Source organism: Amblyomma americanum, chromosome 4 (assembly GCF_052857255.1).
Source record: "Amblyomma americanum isolate KBUSLIRL-KWMA chromosome 4, ASM5285725v1, whole genome shotgun sequence".
NCBI classification, from domain to species: domain Eukaryota; kingdom Metazoa; phylum Arthropoda; class Arachnida; order Ixodida; family Ixodidae; genus Amblyomma; species Amblyomma americanum.
Genome location: NC_135500.1, coordinates 82,796,550 through 82,818,473, shown reverse-complemented (window position 1 = coordinate 82,818,473; position 21,924 = coordinate 82,796,550). Strand labels below are relative to the sequence as shown.

The 21,924-nt window shown below is 47.9% G+C and overlaps 1 protein-coding gene across 5 annotated transcripts in view; it reads right to left on the bottom strand.

The window, feature by feature from the left end:
- Nucleotides 1-21,253, bottom strand: part of LOC144128093 (adenylate cyclase type 3-like) — a 394,302-nt gene extending 373,049 nt beyond the window's left edge. For 2 of the 5 annotated variants that reach the window (XR_013313680.1, XM_077661173.1), the window contains exon 1: nt 21,066-21,253. Coding sequence is in view for 2 of the 5 variants with exons in the window: in XM_077661173.1 (XP_077517299.1) it covers nt 21,066-21,067 (2 nt within the window). In the remaining 3 variants the exon portion in view is untranslated. Of the gene's footprint in view, nt 1-6,227; nt 6,436-17,071; nt 17,187-21,065 lie in introns of those variants that run through there. The other 3 variants (XR_013313679.1, XM_077661172.1, XM_077661174.1) reach the window with 2 other exon arrangements.
- Between the last annotated feature and the right edge of the window lie 671 nt (nt 21,254-21,924).

Genomic DNA, 21,924 nt, shown 5'->3' with positions numbered 1-21,924 from the left:
TCTACACAGCATTAGCAGGCATTAGAAAGTTAAGATATGCGAGAGACCGGGACAGCGGGTAAAAAGGTCTCATGTATATACCACGGAATGCAGTCCGAAGAACGCCGCGAGCACGTCCACATATTTAATTGTGCAGTCGCACAGTGACCCCTGTAAGGACCTTGGAGCGGCCAAGGCGGGCAATGACTCGGTAACAGTCTAACTTTGTGAATGGGTGGGGTCCCAAATGTCAACATTAAGAAATTCATCAAAACAACAAAATCCCATATTCAGAAGGCCTAACGGTCTCGCGTCTTCTTTGGACGGCAGCGGCTGCCGAACAATCGAGCCGGCAGTTCAACCTCCATCATGCGCGGAGTAGAGGCGATTTTTCGGGCGACGGCACTTCACCAGTTGCCACCGAAGGCAAAAAAAAAAAAGAAAAGCGCTCGGTCCTTGCGCAAACTTCCACGCAAGTGAGGGAACAGAAGTCGGGAGAGGAAAAAGGAGAACAGAAAGTAAAAGGAAACGAACAGAGAAGAGCTGGCTACACAACTCGGAGCAGTGTTTACGTTGGGACACGTGGAGGCGCGTGAACGCGCAGGACTATTTATGCGCCCGGGCTCAGGTCGGATTTGGCCCAATCTATAGCTGCCCGCAACGGCGCGCGTATAAATAGAGCGGCTTCGAGGCGCTCCCGCTTTTTCTGCTCTTTCCCCGCAGTGTGGGTGAGTGTTCGCGAGCCAAGTGGTGTCATTTGTTTCGAGTCGGCTGCAGCGCCCGCTTTTCCGCGTCGCTGTCGTCTGCTCTCCGACGAGCACACCCCGCCGGCTTCGCGAAAACTTCTTTTCGCTTTTTTTTTCTCCCGCTTTCGATGACTTCGTTGATGCCTTTTCGTCGCAGCGTGGAACTTTCTTCTGAGCGGTGCCTCTGCAGAACTGCGTAAAGGCGTCGCACGCGAGGGAATATCTTTCTTTTCACACTCCCTCTTTTTTTTTAAGGAAAATTTTTTCTTGCATTCACGATGTTCTCCCATAAACATTGCGCCAAAAAAAAAAAAAACCTTCGCCTTATAAGGCTCGTCCGTCTAAGCTGTTTCAGGCGAGAGTCGGTGCCAGTTAAAATGACCGCTTCCTGTCGGTAATTTCGCGGAAATATACCAAAGTTCTCGAACCACACTTCCATCCATTTAATCTTGAAAATCGCCCTGTTGCCGGATCTATTTGAGTGACCGTACAATACCGCTATCTAATTCTGCTTTCTTGTTTTTTCTCATCTCTGTAGCTGTAGGCTTCGAAGGGTAACTTTTTTTCCTTTCGTCTTGCTTTCTTTTCCCTTCCTTTGACGGCATTCAATTGTGGTCTCCGTCGATGTCCAAGAAAGCTCGGACATCGATGTACAAGAATCGAGCTTGTCCATTTTCCCCGCAGCTGACGGCGCTGTTGTCTTTTGAGCAGACGAAATGCGACACGTGGCGTAGCTAAAAAAGCATCGATTCACGCAGTATTTTCTATTCATTCCAGCCCCTCCGTGCATTATTTACTCTCTTTCCTTCTCCCCTTTTCCCTATTCTTCTGTGCTGTGTGTCAGCACACGAAATGCTCGTTCCGACCACGATATGTGAATTGTAAAGACGGGAGGCAGGCTGCTCGCAGACAACTGGCCTTGATGGCATCAACGGGAGCACAATGTCCTTCTCCGTTTTGGCGGCGCTTTGGCTCCCGCGAAAATAGCGGCGAATTTGGCGCTGGCGACTTCGAATGACACGTGACGTGGGGTGGCGGGGGGGGGGGGGGGGGGGGGGAGTCTTTTTTCCCCTGGCACCACAAAGACACGATCGTCTGTCCTATATGGCAAAGGCAATCATGATAAACTGTCGGCCTTACTTCGATGTGTCAAGCACGGTTATTTTTAGCCCCAGATGCACAGCGTATACGGCGGCAATAGACCCTATTCACTATCAGATTTGGCGGGCGGCAGGAGGCTCCTGCGTGGCAACTCTGTGTAACCCCCCAGCCGCCATACTGTAGCGGTGTTCGAAACTAAAAGCTCCAAATATATTCCAAGTGAGGGGTGTTCGCAGGCCCAAAAGACGGTGCGTAAGGCCCGTTTCACAGGCTGCGAATTTGGCCGCACTGACACTGCGAATTCGGTGCCGCCGCTGACGCCGCAATGCGATTGCCGCTCAGTCCTTTCACGTGCAACGCACAACCTACGGTTCGGTTGTGACAAAAGGTTTGCTAGATGTCTGCTTATCCAACCTGTGAATAAATGCGGCAGTAATGTAACATGGAATGGGTTTATTTTGTCGTCATGCGCAATTTCAGATAGAAGGTAACATTTCATATCTTTTTATCAAAGTAAACAGTCCCGAATTATTCCAAAAGCACACGATGGCCAAAGCTAAGCCTGGCCAAAGCTGGCCAAAGCCAAGCCTGACAGAGAGCCAAGCAGTGGATGCTTTCTATTGGTCAGTCGCAGAGCGAACACACCGCCGCTGCGAATGAATTCCAACCAGACGGAAATGGTTCCCAAGCCGTCTGCGGCAAGAGCGGCGGCCCTCTCCAGCCGCAGACCGAACGAATTCGCAGTGCCGGACGGTGAAATTCGCAGCATGTGAAACGGGCCTGAAGGGAAGTGTGCTGAGGCGGCGCACACCCCGCTTCTTTAATAGGCGTGTCGAAGGGCGCTGACGAAAGGCTCCTCCGCTCACGCCTTGGGGACATTATTGGATTGGCCGAAAAGCAGGATTGTGTGGCTCGTGTGGCCACGACGCGATGCGCCCGCCATATTGTTGCGCGCCAAGGTTCCCTGCATAGGCGTGCCGCAGACACGCATTTTGAATGGGCCGAAGCGCACAGTGCGTGAGTAGTGACGAGTTGCTTTATCTCACAACACTCGCTGTATCAGCTTAGTTTTCTCCTGTTTCATGTCGTGGTCGTTCCGCCAACATACCTTATTCTGCGGCGAAAAACAACTAAATTCAACTATGTACACCTTTCCAACTTCATTTGGGAATCTTACTGTTCGCTCCACCAGCGCGTAAGGATGTACAGAATCTGTAAAATCTGTTGAAGTGCCACGCGAGCCCGCAGCACAAGGCTAGATGATCGATCGTCGACTGCTAAGCTGTTCCTAAAGCTGCGCACGGCAGCCACCGATTCCATCCATCGATTATCGCACTGTTTGTATCCACCGCCGAATGCCAGAGATCACCGGAGGTAGTGACATGCGTTCATTTTTAGATTAAACTTTTGTTGCTGTTCTTTGTGCGTGTGCGTATTTCTATCTCCGGGTTGGCAAGCACTCTGGTCATAACTGTTTCCGTAAAGGCGTGTAAAAAGAAACAAAAACAAGCGAAACAATGAAAGCGAGTATTGTTTGTGAAAGGCGGAGCGTGCTGTTAGTGGTCCGTGCCGCGTGGCTTGCCTTGAACATCAGTGGTGCATCCGCCGAGCAGTGCGATAAGCGAAGGGAAGAATCGGGGGCTGGGCGCGCAACTCTGGGAACAGCCTAGGAGACGACGGCCTCCCAGCCTCGTGCTTAGTGCGCAGACTCTAGCCGAGTTCGCCGATTCACTCCGTCGTAGGGCGCTTATGGAGAGAATAGTCGATGCTAGTTACCATTAATTAGGACACCTAATTACGATTAGCTGTGGCGATGCGTTAGCATAAAAGCCTATCTGTGAGCTGCCATGCACGTCCACACATGCCACGCAAGTGGAGATGCTTCCCTCTCCCCACTTTTCCACCTGCCAAGCGTGGCCGGTGGCAGGTCGCAGTGGGCTCTTCCATGTACCATTGAGTAATGCAGCGCGAGTTGAAGCAGGGAGGAAGGAGGACAGACGACTGCTTACTTACGACCGAAGTTTATTTTTTGGCTTCAAGTTTATATGACGGGCTCAGCCAACAAAAGAAAACACATCAACAATCAACAAAGACGACTCATACTACAACTGTTGATGGCGAGAGCAACGGCGTCATTTAGTTGCTGCTGAAAACCTCGGTTGGTTTTCTGTGATAGCCGCAGAGGGGCTGCTGGCACGTGCTTCCCTTGCCCTTGACAATGAACTGAGGTTTGCGCGTAGCACTTTTTGTTCAATCGAGCGAGATTTTCCAAATCTGTTCGTCACAGTACTCCCCGCAGAATAACGCTAATTGGTGCAAGAGTGAATCAAATAGCGCATGAAATCAATGTCAATCTATAGGAATTAGGAAAAAACGAGGATTCTTTTTATCACACGGACAGCCTTACTATAACTCTTAACACCGGCAATAAAATCTAGCATGACAGTCCTAAGCTTCTAGCCTTTCGTCGTTACTGGAGACTTCATTACAGAAACGCAAAAACTAGCAAAAACGATACAGCTGCAGCCATATGCGCAGTGCATTCATAAATCTATACAAAAAGTCACAATCGTCCTTTAGTGTCTTGTAATTTAGCAGGCCGTCTGATGAAGTTTCAGACTTTTCCACTAGGAAGGTCATCTCTTGCATCCAGTGGGCTTACAGCCCGCCTATATCTCTGTCAGCTGGCACTATGAGTTCTCTTCGAGAATTTATGCGATAAAGATTGTGTAATGCAGTGACGATCAGATGCCTTTTTCGACAGAACGGATGGCGGTTACGGGTAGCGCAGAACATATCGTACGTGACATCCTGGGCAAAAGGGTCAATTAATGATGGTAGTTTGACGTGCCCAATGTGTAACAGGAGCTCACAAGAACAAAAAAAAATGGCTCTAAGGCTTGAACAGACTATTGATCTCATTACTGAGATACGTGAAGCACGAAACAAAAGAACTGGCTGTTTGTTGTCTCTGAATGGGGGACTGTCTGAGCGCTTAGAATATGTATGACCTACAAGAAAAGCTGCGGAACGGGCATTACGGCCCATAACAAGGATTTTACAGCTGCTTTGCCTTGCTGGCGGCCATGCGGTGCACTAGAGAGCTCAACGTGAAATGCTGCGTCTGACAAGCAGCACCGCCCACACATTCTTTCGTCTGTTCTTCCAGCGGTGGTCAAGAGGCAGCTCCGTCCGACATCCGACCAGTCGTTTCGCGGTTCGATTCGGGTGTTGGCCTGCCCCACTCTTCAGGCAAGATGGGCAGCGACGGCTGGTCCAGCTACCATTCCTTGGAAGACGCCAAGAAAGCTAATAAGCTCCCAGGTTGCCCATACTAGTCAACCAGAAGTCCAGTGAACTATCGTCATCATCAGCCTAAATACGCCCACTGCAGGACAAAGGCCTGTCCTGTATCCCTCCAATTAACTCCGCCCTGTGCTAGCTGAGGCCACCTTATCGTCTGAAAACTTCCTAATCTCATCCGCCCACCTGACCCTTTACCACCCGCTTAGTAAAGCGAAAAAAGTACAAATTATAGCGCAAACTTAAATTTAACGAAGCGTCGTTTTCTCCAAATATATTTAGGGTACGCCGAGACTCATCCGCAGATGCATCGCTGTCCCAATGACCTCGCTATGTTATAAAAAAAATGGGGGGGGGGGGGGGGGGGGGAATCGCCAGCAACGCATAGCCAATGTTGTACACTCGGGTGTATACCACTGGCTACTGCTGTTATCACTCTGCAAACAATGGCATTGTGCAGCTAGGCAGATCTTATTGAGCTTTTCTTGCAGCAAATCGTACAGCCGTGGTTAATGCTTGAACCGTGGACAGAACAACACTTCCTTATGTACGCGTACACCAGAAAACATATTCACCACGCGCTGTGCCGAAAGGGTCGATCTTGTTGTGGCGCGATGGGCATACAGGAAAGCAGTGGCACGTCCCATTACTAATACGGCCGTTTTATCGAACCTGTACCGGGCATCCACGAGGAATCTACCAATGACTGGCCGTGTAAATTCCAAGAATATGGAAGCATTCTCACGTAGGCGCATTCAGGATCACCCTCTCCACTATGCGGCGAAACGTTCTTGGCGTACGTACCTACTTGCCGCCGCGAATACGCCCTTAGCATCTATAGGTGAACAAAACGTTCTGCCAAGCCACCTCTTGCCTGCAGTCTCGGTACAGTTGTTTTTTGTTGTTGTTGATTTGAGAAAGGGAAGAAAGATGCTTTTGTTGATTAGGCATAGCATTCAGCTGTGCTACACAGCAGGGTTTCAACATTATTTTTCTTGTGTGTGTGTGCACCCTGGCAAGTGCAAAAGGGGAAGTAAAAAAAAAAAGTGGTTTCAAAAAATAGGCCACTCCGACTAAAAAGCACCCGCGCTGACGCACCTTTGTGGACGAAGATGACGACTCGTGGTCCGCACATGCTCTGCCGGAACGCGGACACGATGGCGGATGATGAGGCCCGACCTCCTCTCCTCCTCCCCATCGCAGCAGCAGAAACAGCAGCGGGGCCCCGGGCTCATTCTCTGCGCCCGCCGCCGGGAACCAGCGCGACACTCGGACACTGACGGGCCGCGACGCCGGTGCTCGGCGAACAAGCGAGTAAGCAGCAGCAGCAGCAGCAACAAGGAAGTGCGCGCGGCGGAAGCCTCGTCTTGACATCTCCTACCGAGGACGCGTCGTGTTCGAGCCCATCAAAACGATGCGGTCAGGTGCGAAGCGCGACCGGTCCTCCTTCCTCCGCTTTTGTTGCTCGGTGTCACTCTCTCTCGCCCCCTCTGCGCCATACATCCCCCGCTGGACGGCGCTTCGTAGACGCTGTCGGTCAGCGAGCTGCTCGCAGCGATGACATTTCACTCGGACGAGCCGCTACGTCAGTCGCCGCTCCCTCTGCGCCGCTTCGCTGAACGGCCGGGTCTTGAGGAGCTTTCGTTATTTACCTGTTTATTTGTTTTGCCTCGAGGGCCTCGGGCGCAACCTAAGGACTGGATATCGAAGTGGCGGCTGCAGAGGACCTGATATAGGAGTAAACGATTTGACAAGGTCTCAGGCAGGGAGACACGATCCCCCCAATGCTATTCACCACCTGTTTACAGGAGGTACTCCGAGGCCTGAATTTGAGAACCGTTGGGTATAAGAGCTAATGGAGAATACCTTAGTAACCTGTGATTCGCTGGTGGCATTGCCTTGCTGAGTCACTCAGAGGATGAACTGCAAATCATGATCAATGAGTTTGACAGGCTAAGCAGAAAGGTGCGTCTAAAAAATAACGTGCATAAAACCAAAGTAATGTTCAACAGTCTAGCAAGTCAACATCAGTTTACAATTGGTAACGAGGAGCTGCAAGTCGTCAGGGAATACGTCTACTTGGGGCAGGTAGTGACCGCAGATCCGGATCGCCAGAGTGAAGTAACTATAGAGCAATAAGAATGGGGTGGAGCGCGTTTGGGAGGTTCTCTCAGGTCGTGAATTGTAGTTTACCAATATCCCTCAAGAAAGAGGTATATAAGAGCTGTATCTTACCGGTACTTACAGCTTGAAACGTGCAGCTGGATGGACGGAAACGTGCAGGCTAACAAAAGTGGTTCAGCTTAAGTTAAGGACAGTGCAGCTAGATATGGAAAGAAAAATGATAGGTGCAACGTTGAGAGACCGGAACCGGGCAGTGTGGGTGAGCGAACAAACGCGGGTTAATGACATCCTACTCGAAATCCAGAGGATGAAATAGGCTTGGGCTGGGAATTAATGCGAAGGCAAGATAACCGCTGGTCCTTAAGGGTAATGGAGTGGATTCCAAGAGAAGGCAAGCGTAGCAGGGGGCGGCAGAAAGTTAAGTGGGCGGATGAGATTAAGAAGTTTGAGGGGATAGGGTGGCTGCAGCTGGCAAAGGAGAGGGTTAATTGGAGGGACACGGGAGAGGACTTTGCCCTGCAGTGGGCATAGCCAGGCTGATGATGATGATGATTTGACAGTAGAGTGGTCTGTCATCGAAGGAATGTCAACAAGGAGGTCGTTCTATTCTTTCACTGCTAATGAGAAGGACGGTTGGAATGTCACTGTGAGAGCATGCCGTGCATGGCATCAGGGTGACCGTGGATGGAGAAGCTATGAGCAGATCGGATGAGGGTGTCGTTACCAGAAGAGCTACGAAAACACTCCCGGTTCCTCGCCATATCCGGCAAAGGAAAAGCAGGGAAAGGCGATGGGCTGCATGCTCCACTGCGCACTAATCAAAATTTCGTGTGCGGCTGATTCACTGTACTTCGACGCCACAAACGTACTTTCCAAGCTCGATATTCAGTACTGTATCGTTGTTTGTGGCTGATTTTGTACCAGCGTTATATATCTGCATCCATAAAGTATTTTACTTCGGCAATTTTGCCATGGCAAACGTTCACATTAAAGTCCCGGCTACGAGAAGCGGAGCGTTTTGGTCTGGTAACACGCAGAGTCTTTGTGGAAGGAATTCCTCGAGCTGGGTTTGAGATGTATTTGGGGCCACACGTACACGGCCACAAACATGAAACCGGTGAACTGAAATTTAGCCACGCACAAATCTCTACGCTGAGATGCTTCCGAACAGAAATCAAGCGATGCGCAATCTTTACCGCTATTTCGTTTTTCGTGTGCGGCTGATTGCCTGCATTTCGAGTCTGCCCCATGTTTTCCGAAAGGAGCAGAAACTGAGCTTCTTCTCGTTCACAGTGGCTGCTGCATGAGCTGCCAGGCACGGCACATTCAAAGCTACCACAGAAATCGCCCGAGGTATCGCCATTTATAGCTTATTCATGAATCTCAATCGTCAATTTTCCGCTTTCTACCGCTCTGTTTTCTAGGGGGCCACCAGAGACCGCTATCGTCTTCCTCGGTATCAAACACTCATATCAGTGGCATGGCGGCTGCAATCCGACCGCGGCTTCGTACTCTGTCCTTACTGTACACATGCTTGTGCATGTGCACACTGCACAGTGTGTGGGCAGCATATGGACTGGCGTAGTCTGCGTACAAAACAGATTTAGGTAGAAAACAGATTTAGTGCAGAAGTTAATGAGGTCATTGATGTAAATATTAAAAAGAAGTGGGCGAAGAATGCTGCCCTGAAGCACACCTTTAAGTATAGCTTTTAAATCAGAACGATGTGATTAAACATGAATGAACGGCTGCCGAAAGGGGAGATACAATTTGACGAGTTCTAGGAAATGTACGTATATTTCTCTATATATTTCTAGTTTGTATAGTAAAGTGTAGTGATGAATGTATTCAAAGGTTTTTGAAAAATCAGTGCCTTTGTAAATAAAAAAGCACAAAATTATTTTTTCAAACTGGGATAAAATAAGCTCTTTCTACTCCAGTAAGGCTAATTCAGTCGACTTGTTCTTCCTAAAGCCATACTGAGCAGACGAATTAAGGTTGTGAATATCAAAAAAGGAAGAACGTTAATGATGGTCAAGTTTTTCTAGGCCTTTAAAAAATGTCGGTAGGACGGAAATGGGTCAGTAATTGTTGATATCTTTAGGATCTCTCTTCTTGAACAGCACAGTGACTTCGGCGATTTGCATTTGTCTCGGGTAACAGGCACTCGACAGGCAAAGGTCGAAAATATGAGCCCAATAGGGGCACAAAACATCGAGCACAAATTTCACAGGGTGACTGTGGGCACCTTCAGCGAAAACCCTGGCGCGGACGAAGCTGCCTGATCTGCCCAGAACGAAGGTTTCCGTGTAACCATCCCTAGATTGATGGTTGACGCAGCTGATAGGTTACCACTCCTTCACGGAAGCGCACACTTGCGGCATAAAACGCGGGCCAATTTTTACACCCGTTTCTCTATTCTGTAGAACATGGATTGCAGGTCTGTCTTTCGCCTTGCATATATGGCGACGCGAAGCAACATTCCTTTGTCGTTCGGTCGGCGTTTCTTCCAGAAATCAGTATCCATCCTTAAGACGCATGAACGACAGTCATGCCTGTGACACCTGCGACAGGAATGAGACAACAGAGCAACTGTTTTTGAATGTCCTGCGTTACCGCTCAAAGACAAGCTTTGCACTGCTCGCTCGCCGACAGAGAGCAAAATTCTCGGACGTGTCGACCATCAACCACACTCTGGAAAAGCGTCGTGCTTGCGCGGCAATTTCTGAGCTATCAGTTATGCAACACGCGCATCCTTAGCTGATGTTCATTTTTTCTTACGTCGCAAGACTTTTTTCCTCTCTCTCGCTTTGAGACCAAATGCTGTGTTCGTCACGGCCACATTGAAAAGTATCGCTGATAACAGTAGGCTTTGCAGTACGCCTGTTCTGTCGTCTGGGCTGTCTGGTGTTCTTCGAATGCGCAGTCCTTTAGGAATGCCTCGATAAAGTTTGCTTACAATCCTACGTGGCTTTTGTTGACCGCTTCGAAATGAGGTATGTGTTCCACTAAACCATCCGTGCCAGGGTCTGTAATGAATGGCAGAAGTATATATTTTCCAGATGACAGGACAGCCCTGGGGCCACCATCATTTCCGTCAGTTCTCAATCTGTTAACGACCCTAGGTTAATCAGCCTTGTTTGAGGTTGCCTATATACGTTGGTTGTTTCTGGTGCTGTTTAGCTATTGGTATTAACTTCCTGCGCTTCCTGCTATCGGGAATATAGCCTCAATTACAGGATCTGCTGATCTCTAGTAGCAATGAGTTTGTTCAGGGCAATTGTTTGGCGTTCATGGGTATACTCGAAGTGTTGTCGGACAACAGCGGCCTGCAAATACCAAGCCCGAGTCCGTACGCAAGCCAGCCACGCCGACCCATCGATGCACCCTACTGCTCGCACTTACAGCACCCCCCCCCCCCCCCCCCCCCCCCCGTGAAGTGCGGCGAGTGGGTCAATGAAACGGCCAGGCGCAACATAACATCACCACTCCGTTCTCTGGTTAGCAATGTCAGACTTTAAAAAAGGAATGTGTTATGTGCTAAGTTCGAATTGACGTACATGCTTCATTCCCGCTGTGTCGTTTTACAATCGAAAGCAAAGATCAGCACGCCACGAGACACAATAGGCCACCCGAATTTTGTCGCGGTTTGCGGTCGTACCCCGTAGTATACGCATGTATACAGTAAGGCACAATCAGCGCTTCCTCTTGGTACCACTGCACCGCGACTGCAGACTGCATGCGCAGGATGCGAGCAAATTTGGCCTTACCGCGTCTTTCGCGGTACTTCGACTTTCCCTCTATAATCTCGCAACAAAAATGCAGCACATAGGACTTTTTTAAGTGAAGTGATCGAGCGCGGCCTGAAGCAGGTTGCATTCGATGAGCTTGAATTGTGAACAAACCGGTGCCCCGCGAATGCTGCAACTTCCACTTTCCCGGTATTTAGCGGTGGCTCATCCGTAGCGATGACCCAATTTTATCCATCCTCAATTTTTTCGCCCATTTCCTTCAAAAGGGGGACATTACTCTAAAAAAGGCTGGTGACGGAGACAGCTTTGTTCGTCACGAAACTTAGCAGAGTTAATGTGCCATATATAAAGGGCAATGCGCATTAAGCTACGGAAAAATTCAACATCGGCCAAATTTAAAGCGAATAGCATTCACTGCATATGTAATATGTTGAGTTAGACTTCGTACAACTTACTCAATCTGAACACAAGACTTATTGTATGTGAAAAAAAAATGAATTTCCAAAGGTATGTTTGGCTCCAGTTTCACTGCCCTACGTTCGGTGGCCGATGTCACTGCGACATATGATCGCACCTTAGTTGAGCTTCTGCACCATGTATATATAACTCTCGGAAGTTCCAGCATTATGCATGTATTACAAATGCGACAAGCGTGTTTTTTTTTTCACAGGACGCAGTATGTCATAAATAAAACTATTCAGCAGACGTAAAGTATAACTGCGCTTTCAGAAGTGTGGCGCGAACCAGCCCAACTTGAAAGCCAAACCATGTCAATACACGAACCGATTTCACACCGTGTTGAAGAATTTACTTTGCAACTCCTCTATATACCATGCGCAGGCGCGTTGGACGGGAGTGAAATTTCGCGAGATAGACTTCAGAAATGCGATTCGCGCTTATGTTCACTGATGATCATTGCAAAGATAGCTAATGAAATGCCTTCTCATGTCGGCAACGCGCTAAGCGATCTTACGTAAAATTATATTGGGCGTTATCGGCCGCACAGGTGGGAATTAGTACGAAAGCAGGTATCGAAGAGCCATTTCAATAAGAGCCCTGCTCGGTGTCATCGCTCTCCTTTGGAAAGGTAGCGAAGAGACCGGAGAAATAAAAAGAACCAGCACATCGTGTTATTCCTGACGTTCAAGCAAACCTGCGCTATTTGTGTGGTGACAACTATGAAAGGCCGTGAAATGCTGCTCCAGAAATGCCAGAATTAGAGCACAACTCGAAATGTAAATGTGTCACAACATCTGCGGTCCACGAGATGAGGACACAGCTGCTCCTAGGTTCAGATGTTTTGTACTTTCGAAACTGTAGAAACATAAGTTATACACCAGGTGATCTAAAGGCGAGAGAAAAAAGTAAACATTTAATCATCTGAAAAACAAAGAGAGTAGCGGGATGCGATTTTCATTGTAGTGCACACAAGTGCATGGGATTTATTAGTACACAAAAATTTGTACAGCGCCACTGCGCAAAATGCTGACATAACTGAAAATCTAAACCACCACCTTTCCGCGGAAAACGTAACTATTCCTTGCAATAAAATGTTTCATTACAAAAAAAAAAAGGCTCCCACATTGCATTTTTGTTAAAACCGCACCAATGCCGCGTCTCTACCGCATACTCAGAAATTCTGGACAAGCGCATTTTTCAACCAGAAATTGTTTATGAACGCAATTTTTTTCCTCCAGATATCGTTGAAATTACATTACAAGCAATCAATATATCCACAAATCTCTTCTCGGCGGGCTTGCATTTTTTTTTGCTCTTAAGTTTTTGGTATCGTCCAAAACGTTCTTCATTAGTTTTCTATGGCTGTGGCAGTCTCAACTATCCAATCCTATTAATGTACAAACATTTAAAAGAGATTTTGCTGCACATCGGAAGATTCGACAATTACCTTCAATATTTCCATAACAGAACCTTACACTATTCCACAGTTGCCTCACAATTATTATTGATGCCCAAGAACCGTGCACTTGTTTTCAAATTGTTGAATTTTTATTTTTTCTACTACTTTTCAGTCACACTGTAAAACAGGAAGAGGGGCGAGCGGAGAACGGTCCCATCCTCGCCTTGAGCCCTAGAACAGCTTGCGCTAATATTGGATTTATGAGTGGAGCGCTCCAACTGTATCGTAAATACAAAACGAATTGGCTGATATTAGTTCCTCCTTAGCCTAATTTAGATGTTTTTATTTTAACAATTCAATGCGATCGTGTCCCAACACGGGATGTTGATTGATAGATGCCATTGTGATTAGCGGGACTGAGACAGACATAACTCCTCACATGAGGTGTTTCAAGAACACCCGTTTTCATTTCATATTTTGCGGGCATTAAAAGAAACATCCTCCATTGGCGCTTCTTCAAGTTGCGCAAGCAAAGTTTGTCTTCCTTGCAACACTTTACAGCTGTATTACTCGGAGTGCGGGGCACCAGAAACAGTTAGGCTGGAAAGCGTACGTTTTCCTGCTTCTTGATCTTGCATAATTCCTTCGCAATAATGGCAGCATATCTCTGAACTCAGTGTATATGAGCACAAGAGGGGGATTCTTCCAAGCGAGAAATTTTCGGTGGGGAGACCGTTGTAGGCTATAGTTTATCAACCAGGAAAGTTCAAGAGGGGCACCCGATCAACGGACCATGGCTTGGTATTAGCTCGAGAAACAAGCCTGCGGGTGTATCGCCCCATAATAAAATGCTCCTCGGCACGACCACACCTGACGGCATGGCTCGGCTGTCCGTTACCGGATATCTCAGCACATAGTATATTGGCGAGCATTCCACTGGAGACCTCAGTCATGTTCGCAAGTCAGGAAAGGACTGGCTTAAACAGGGCGCATGTACAGGTCCCTGCTTCATCACCAGATTGATCCCCCAACACAACCATTAAAAAAATATATATTCCACAGTGTTTTCTTTGGTCTTAATGCACGTTGCCTTCTGTCGTAGGTATACTGGAACGAGCCCCTTAACTTCCTACCATTCTCTGCACAACGCTGTAACAAGGGATAGACGCTCGATGCTACTCCCTAGGAAGAACTGAAAAAGTGGTGAGGAAGCAGCCCGTTGATACAAGACACAAGGGTGAAACAGAAAACGCCGGGACGCTGCCCAAGAAGGGAAAGATAATTCATTGCGCTGACGAAGTAATTTGAGGAGGGGGTAATTATGCAGCTAGGTGAGAAAAAAGCATTAGAAATAATGCATAAACCAGCAAAACACACGCAAACAGCGAGAAATGCTGAACATGCACGAACATCTACGGCGTATCGGACAAGCGAGCCCGTGTGGAAAAGGCAGCAACAAATGAAAGTCGGCTGGGCTCACATGCCAACAATGAGGAAGAGGGCAGAATGAGATGGGATACAAACGCGAGGAAATGACGTCCTAGCTGAAACCAAGCAGAAATCAACACGGGCCGGATATGCAATGCAGATAGCATGCAACATATAGTCCGTCAGGGCAGCTTAGTCGAATTGAAGACATGGTAACTGTACCAGGAAGCACGCAGAAAATCGGGTGCGTTGGGGATAGTATGAGGAAGTTTGCGAGTATAGGATGGTTGCAACTGGCGCTTAGCAGGGTTTATGTGTCCTTGTAAAAATTCTTCAAGGTGGCTTTCCCGCGATACACAATGATTTAGAAATGGCGGTGCATCACGACAGTAAACTGAAGACGAAGTGTCCAAAGTGTTTTTTTATTATTATTTTTGTTCAACATTTGTGCCACAAAGCGCAGGTTTAAAAATCGGAATGTGGAATATAGGGGAAAGTTAGAAGAAAGAGTGGAGACCTGGTTTTGCTCAGAAAGCGGAAAAGTTTGTCAATGTACCGATTATCTATTGTCCACTTTTCATAGTCACCTTCGTGATCACACCGCAATCTCGTCTCCCTGAGAAAGCTGCTCTAATACCCCTGTCACACGGGCACTTTCGATCCTCATTGAGTCAATGCTCATCGAACTCAATGCAGATCGACGGTTGTCACACGGCCACTTTCAAGCGCAATCGAGCTCGATCCTGCTTGACTCGATGCCGATTCCTCAAGAGTGCTTGAGGTTCCAAGCACAATCGAGAACTCTCGCTCTCATGAAGCTATAAAAATAAACACAAGTTAACAAAACCAAACCACAATTGTTGTTGTTGTGATTGATTAAAATGTAATACAGAACATTTTTCAGGTACTATGCCTTCTTATATGAAAGCATATGAAGATAATCTCTACACCACGCTCCAAGCTTCGCCGTCAGTGTAAACAAAGATGGCGTCCTCCTGCTCGTCGGCGCGGAAACTGTGGAGCGAGCTCGAGACAGCCGCTCTCATCGACTGCTGGCAGGACCGCCTAAATGATTTGCGGCGACAGAAGAGAAACGCCGCAGTCTATGCAGAAATCGCGGAGGCGTTGTGTGCCCTTGGGTTGCATCGCACAGCAGCAGAGGTGCGCCACAAAAACCAAAAACCTGGCGCAGATAGGCAATGTACCGATTTCGCTGCGGATTTAGCTGCCGCTGCCCCCGACTGCACAGTGTTGCCGGACATCGCTTTGTTATGGCTGTCGGCGGAACATTTGGCGCCACCTAACACACATGAGGGAAACTTCTCAATGAGCATTGAAAATGCCGTGTAGCACCGGATGTTTCGAGCGTGCTCGAAAATCTCGATGCAGATCGAGCTCAATGAGGATCGAAAGTGCCCGTGTGACAGGGGTATAACACTTGGCAACAGCGTGTGGTGCGATCACGGTAGCCGCGTCAGCACCTTGTACTGGGTACGTCTTGAAACACGCGAACTGTGCCTGTACATTTCTTAACTTAAAAATACGCAGTTTCGCCATTTCTTGATCACTCACCGTTGCTGTGGAGCTCACTTGACCTTTTCGAAACGAGTCCATTGCAAGTCAGTGCTAGAGGTATTTATCCTGTAGTGAACGTGTATGTGACGGGTGACGATGTGGAACGCTACGGCTCCGTTTGGCACAAGGAAATGCCCCACGCAGCTATCACTGCGAAACGAGAGTTTCGACGATATGCCAACAAGTGCGTCAATCCCGTCTGCGATTTGTGCCTTAAGGTCTTTCAGAAATGTAATGCTTGCGGCATTTACGGCGATTTTTCTTAGATAGCTGCCGAACACTCACAGAAGTATCGGCGTGAAAGGCTCAAAGGCTGTGAAAGGTTCAACGGATTCCCGAAGAAATCTCCCTAGCTGGTCCGTTAACTTAGCATTTAGCCCCCAGGAAGAGAACACCAAAATCATTAATCCCGCAACTATATATATATATATATATATATATATATTAGCAGACAAGGCAGATGAAATGAGTGGCTCGTTTGACAAACATATGAAGGAAGCCATTAACAGTCACGAAACCAAGGTGCACAGGGGAATGGTTCTATTTTTTTTAATGTGTAGTGCGAATGAATTAGTTTCAAGAAAATTCATTTATATTCATTTAAACTAATTCATTGGCACTACACGTTAAAAAAATAGAAACATTCCCCTGTGCACCTTGGTTTCGTGACTTTTGGCTTCCTTCATATATATATATATATATATATATATATATATATATATATATATATATATATATATATATATATATATATATATATATATATATATATATATATATATATATATATATATATATAAAGGTTACGCGAGCATGAAGTGCTTGACTGCTTAAAAGGGCATATGGCGAAGTATATGTTTCGATCATAACCTCGTAGCATTAGTCGCTTTGGGACGTTAAAACCACATAAACCAAAGCATACACCAGACTATGTAATGCAGTCACTGCAGTGCCTGCCGGAGTTTCTGTACTGCCGGAAACGTGCCCTGCAGTGAACGACAGAAATGAACATCATCCGGCGCAGCATCTTGACCATGGCGATCGTTTTGCTACTGGTTGAATGTTTGATTCCTAGCCGCGGCGGCCCCATTTGGATGCTTACAGCGTGCATCGCAGCCGCTCCTTTGCTGTTGGCACATGAAACCCCGTTACCTGTCAAAAACTCACGTCAAGCCAATACGTATTGTAGTGAATGCATTACTCACGCTTGATGCGTTGACCCTTCCGGATGGTGCTGAACTGGTTAGCATAGAACGTTCGGAGAAACGCGTTTTGGGCCTTCAAGAACGCACTCGTCCCCGGAAAATAAACGCCACTTGTGAAAAACTTTAACATTTAGCCGAGAATGTGTCACCTCAAAGTCGGCACAACCCGCCTCTCAGTACATGATGAACGCGTTTTTCCCAGCTGCTGCCCATGAATTGTGCTCTGGAGACGCTATCATATAGTGAGCGTGCTAGGGCGTGAAAGCAACGCGAGAAGAAAACACACTGATGGAAACAGGCCGATTGTGCCAGTGCCTTTGTATCGGTGTAGCTGTAGACAAGGAGTTGTTGAAAAACAACACTTTTGGTGGTCCAGTCTTTAGAGGAATCCCTCAAGGTAGAGCATATTGGCCATAAATGTATTGAATAACGTATATAGCTTTGAATGGGTTCCGAAAGTAGGATTATGGAACGCTTGGCTTGGTTTTATAGAATTAGCGTCCCAAAGCAACTCAGGCTATGAGGGCACCCTAATGGATAATTTCGACCGCCTGGGGCTCCTTACCGCGCACTGACATCGCACAGTACACGGGCCCCTAAAATTTCAACTCTATTGAAATGCGACAGCTTTTCGGCCGGGATCGAACGCGCGTCTTTCGAACCTCCCCTTAGTATATGAGAAAGCTCTGAGGGTAAAACTAACCAAAGAAACAGCATGAAACAATTTAGCAGCCATTTATACAGGCACCCTTTCGTTTTTACTTCCGAGCGGCGAGGGATGATTCAGCTTAAAAGCTCGGACTTAAGGAAACCCCAGGGATAAGAGGGGCTCAGCGAGTCACTCCGAGGTTTCGACCTGACGAGAGACGGCTTCTTCACTGGTGACCCATCTGTTTCCAGCGTACTAAAAATGACGGCGCCTTTCCACCTCTTTTTTAAAAGGTCTCCCTCACTTTTCACCCTCATAGCGATAGTCGCACCGCCCCTCCTTCATATGACGTGACCGGTCTTACTTGGGCGCATTATTTTAGTTTTAAGCTTGTTGCGGTTGGCACTGTTGCTGCAACAACCACTGGATAATTTTTCTGACCATGACCACGTCTTCTCGCCTTCGTTAACTAGCTGGCGCTCACACAAATAGCATTCGGGGAAGTTGAAGAAGCTGGTTAGTTTTAATCTCCTTCTTATTGCAGTGCGCAAACAGTACTCCCTCCCCCAGGAATCTGGCGTGTCGGCGGCGGAGCTTACAGGCGCCAGATTCCACCCTTCAGAAGCACCAGCCGCCTCCCCACCGCACCGCCTGGCTAGGGGCTGCACGTCCGCGCCCCACCACCTCCCATCTACCTCATCACCCCATCCCACCTTCACCATCCAGAGATGCCATCTACCGCGCACACACTCAACTCTACCCTCCAAAAGATCCGCCCACCTAATTCCGCCCATTAGGAGCGAAAACCGACGGAACTAAAAACCGACGGCAAATTCGAATTCCCAGATGCTTACGAAAGCCAGCTACCCCCAAGAAGCAGCACAAAGAGCAGAAACATCATTTTAAACAGCTGATTGGAAAAGAATTTACATATGTACACATGCCAAGTTTACCGGATACGTTGACATTCACAAGTATACGCTAAGCATGTAGGGCGAGCCAATTAAAGAGGTACCATAAGCATCTTTGAGCAACTAACACGAATTGCTTGTGAGTGATTTAAGACGGCTTTAATCGCAAAAGCATTAAGACAAAGTCACCACTGCATACGCGGGATCGTAGAAATCGATTGCTTGCTCGTCTTCGCACTTTTTGTGACCAAAGGAAAGTATTGAAAACGATGGCACAGTACACGAAGTCTGCAGAAACTTTAAGGCCAGGTATGAGTTCACCTTTCGCCGACCAGTCTTCGCAACGTAATCACTAGTGCGGTTGATAAAACCCACTCGACGACTTTGGGACGACAAAATGACGGTTGGTGAATACCACCCATAACGGCTCACATGTAACTAGACGCAGCTAGATTTCTTTTTATAGAGTTTTTGAGGAAAGGAAATGGAGCAGTAACTGTCTCACATATCTCGGTGGACACCCAAACCGCGCTGTAAGGGAAGGGAGGAATGGGGAAATTAAAGAATAAAGAGAGTAAGAGGCGCTGCAGTGGAGGTCTCCGGAATGCTTTAGAACACCTTGGGATCGTTAACGTGCACTGACGGCGTCGCACAGCGCTCGGGCGCCTTTGCGTTTCGCCTCCATCGAAACGCGGAAGCCGCGGCCGCGCTCTAATCGCATATCCACGCTGGATACTTCTCAAGAAGACTTTCAGCCAAGCAATTCCCGGTAGCGTTCCCATTGCTCGGCGAGTGCGGGAGTTTCAGGTTAGAATACCCTACGTCATCAACGTCGATGCCATTTTAAGTGGAGAAGGTGCAGGCGTTGCCACAAACCTTCCTGAACATTTGGCGAAGGCCAACCACGGTACGTTTCCTTCCCCCTGGGTAGAATCAGCATCAGGCTATAGGTGACTCGCCCCGATTGGTGTCTGCATAAACTCTGTTCAAGCGCGTAAGTATCGCAGCGGTACCTAAAGTCGAGGTTCGCAGTTATTGTGTAACCTTCCGGTTCCTGTTTTTGGCCCGCGGGTTCCCGTGCGTTCGCAATGGCCGTACCGTCTGCTGTTTTGACCATATAATGCTCACTATTCATCAGCTTTATTTCATGACCATTTTGGTAGATAAGCGTTCGTAATGTGCTGCTCTCTGCGGCGGTGGTTCATTACCGGGCTCGTTGCCCTGCCAGGGGTAGCCGAAATTGGCCATTTCGGCCTCCAGGTCTTTAAACACTTCTAGATTACGCTGCCGTCTGCTATCCAGCGCCTCGCTCATTTTTATTTCATTAATTAGTGCCAGAAAGCATTCCACTTCCCTGTCGGTCCAAGAAGCTCTGGGGAAATAGCGCGGGGACTGACGGCGGCTGCCATTTTGGTCTATTGATCACATGACCGAAATCTTTCCCAGAGTTTCCTGTTACCCGACTCCCTGACCCGACTGCGTTTACATGGTTTTTGGAAAGGCGGGTCAGGCGAGTTGACTCGCTCTGCCGCTTATTTTACTCGAAAGACAGCGTTTACATGAACCCGAAAACTGGTTTTTTACCCGACAAGCAAACTCGACTCGACTCTATCGAGTTCATGTAGATGTAGACAGGGCTATAGAAAAAGACCATGCCCGCCCTGCCACAGTGTGTTCTCTCAGCTGCTCATGCGCAAAGCGTCAAAGAAACCACTCCACTTTCAGCTGAAACAAAAATAAACTTAAGTAGCGACCGTAAAACGGAAAACTGGTGCGTCTCTCACTGCAGGCGGCGAGTGCTCACAATGGAAGGGATCATGCATCGGGTGACGTCACGGACTCGCAGCATTGAGACCAGGGTCACGATATAGTGGTCTGCGACTGGATGGTGCGCGGCTGCTGCACGGTGTCACGCGACCCAATCCAGACCCCTATACGGACACATTGCGATGGAAGGAGAATTGTAAAGATGCCCGTGTGCTGTGCGGCGGCTGTACACGCTAAAGGACAACTCAGGACAGCTCGAGCCCGCCACTGCGGCGCTTCTTTTTCCCTGCCTCCTTCTGCTTCGTGCCTTTCCTCACGGCACTGTTGAGGTGCATGCCCGCCGAGTAGTGAGACAGCTATAGTTTCCTAATAAGATATTTTAATTCGCATTTTTTATCGGCGCAGCAGCCAAGGAAAGCATGACATAAGGCCACTCGAGTGTTGGAAAGCTTCCTGCGAAGGACATTTACGCGTACGATTGCTCAGGATTTGTGACGCATTCACCAGACGACTGTGAGAGCCGCGAGACCATATGTCTGATGAGTTACGGTGTTGAAATCAGAGGAGATATCTAGGGTAGCAAACTGTACGTGTTGGTACCACGTAAATGCAGAATGCAGTATGGTTCGGTTCAGCGTTTGTGTAAAAATAACAATGGCTTACTTACATATGAGTAAAGGAAACGCCCGTGCCCGTCTTCGTCTTTCCGTCCTTCGTCTTGATTTCCGCTGGATTCTGCACAGCCAAGAAGATAGCACGCACCTGCTAGAAGGCTCCCAAGATGACTTTTTGCAGGGTTCTGGCCAAAAAGACCGAACACCGCTTTCGAAGTCTTCGCCAAAGTTGTTGTGGTCTACGAAGACAACTGCGTCTCCACGCGTCATCCATCTTCTCAGATCGGCTCTTTCTCGAGTTTGACAGCTTGGCACTTGTCACCCAAAGGCTGTTTGACGACGCTGCAGATCACACTGTACGTTCGAGAAGAGGTCGCTCGTAGCGTTTCACTTGGACTTCTAACGCAGACGTGATCTGGGCTTGGATTGTCACGTTTAGACGAGAACAATCAGGCGGCGGCGAAAGCTGTAGGGCAAACTATTTGTTAGGCGAAATTGTGCCCTTAACCCCTTCATGCGCCATATTCACAACTGCGTACACACTAGCAGCTTTTTCAGGGGGAGCGCTACAGCTAGCCGTAATTTCCTGTTTCAGTAGAGTGGTGCGCTCTTGACATTGCAAGTGCGGTACTTTTTAAAGTCTGAAAACCGCATGGCTTCCCGTCCTTCGGCGCAGTCATATGCAAAATTTTTGCCATCCGTGTAATATCTGATTCATGAATTTCATAATGTCATGTGTTTTTTTCGAAAAACAACAAAAACATATATTATCCCACGATCCTTAAAGCGCTTACTTGAAAAAACCTGCTGCTTTGACGCTATAACATGCAACCGTTCTGGCACTTTGCAAAACACTTTTTACGTCCTTGTAGAATATTAATAGCTGGTGTTTTGGCGTTCAAAAACCAGCTG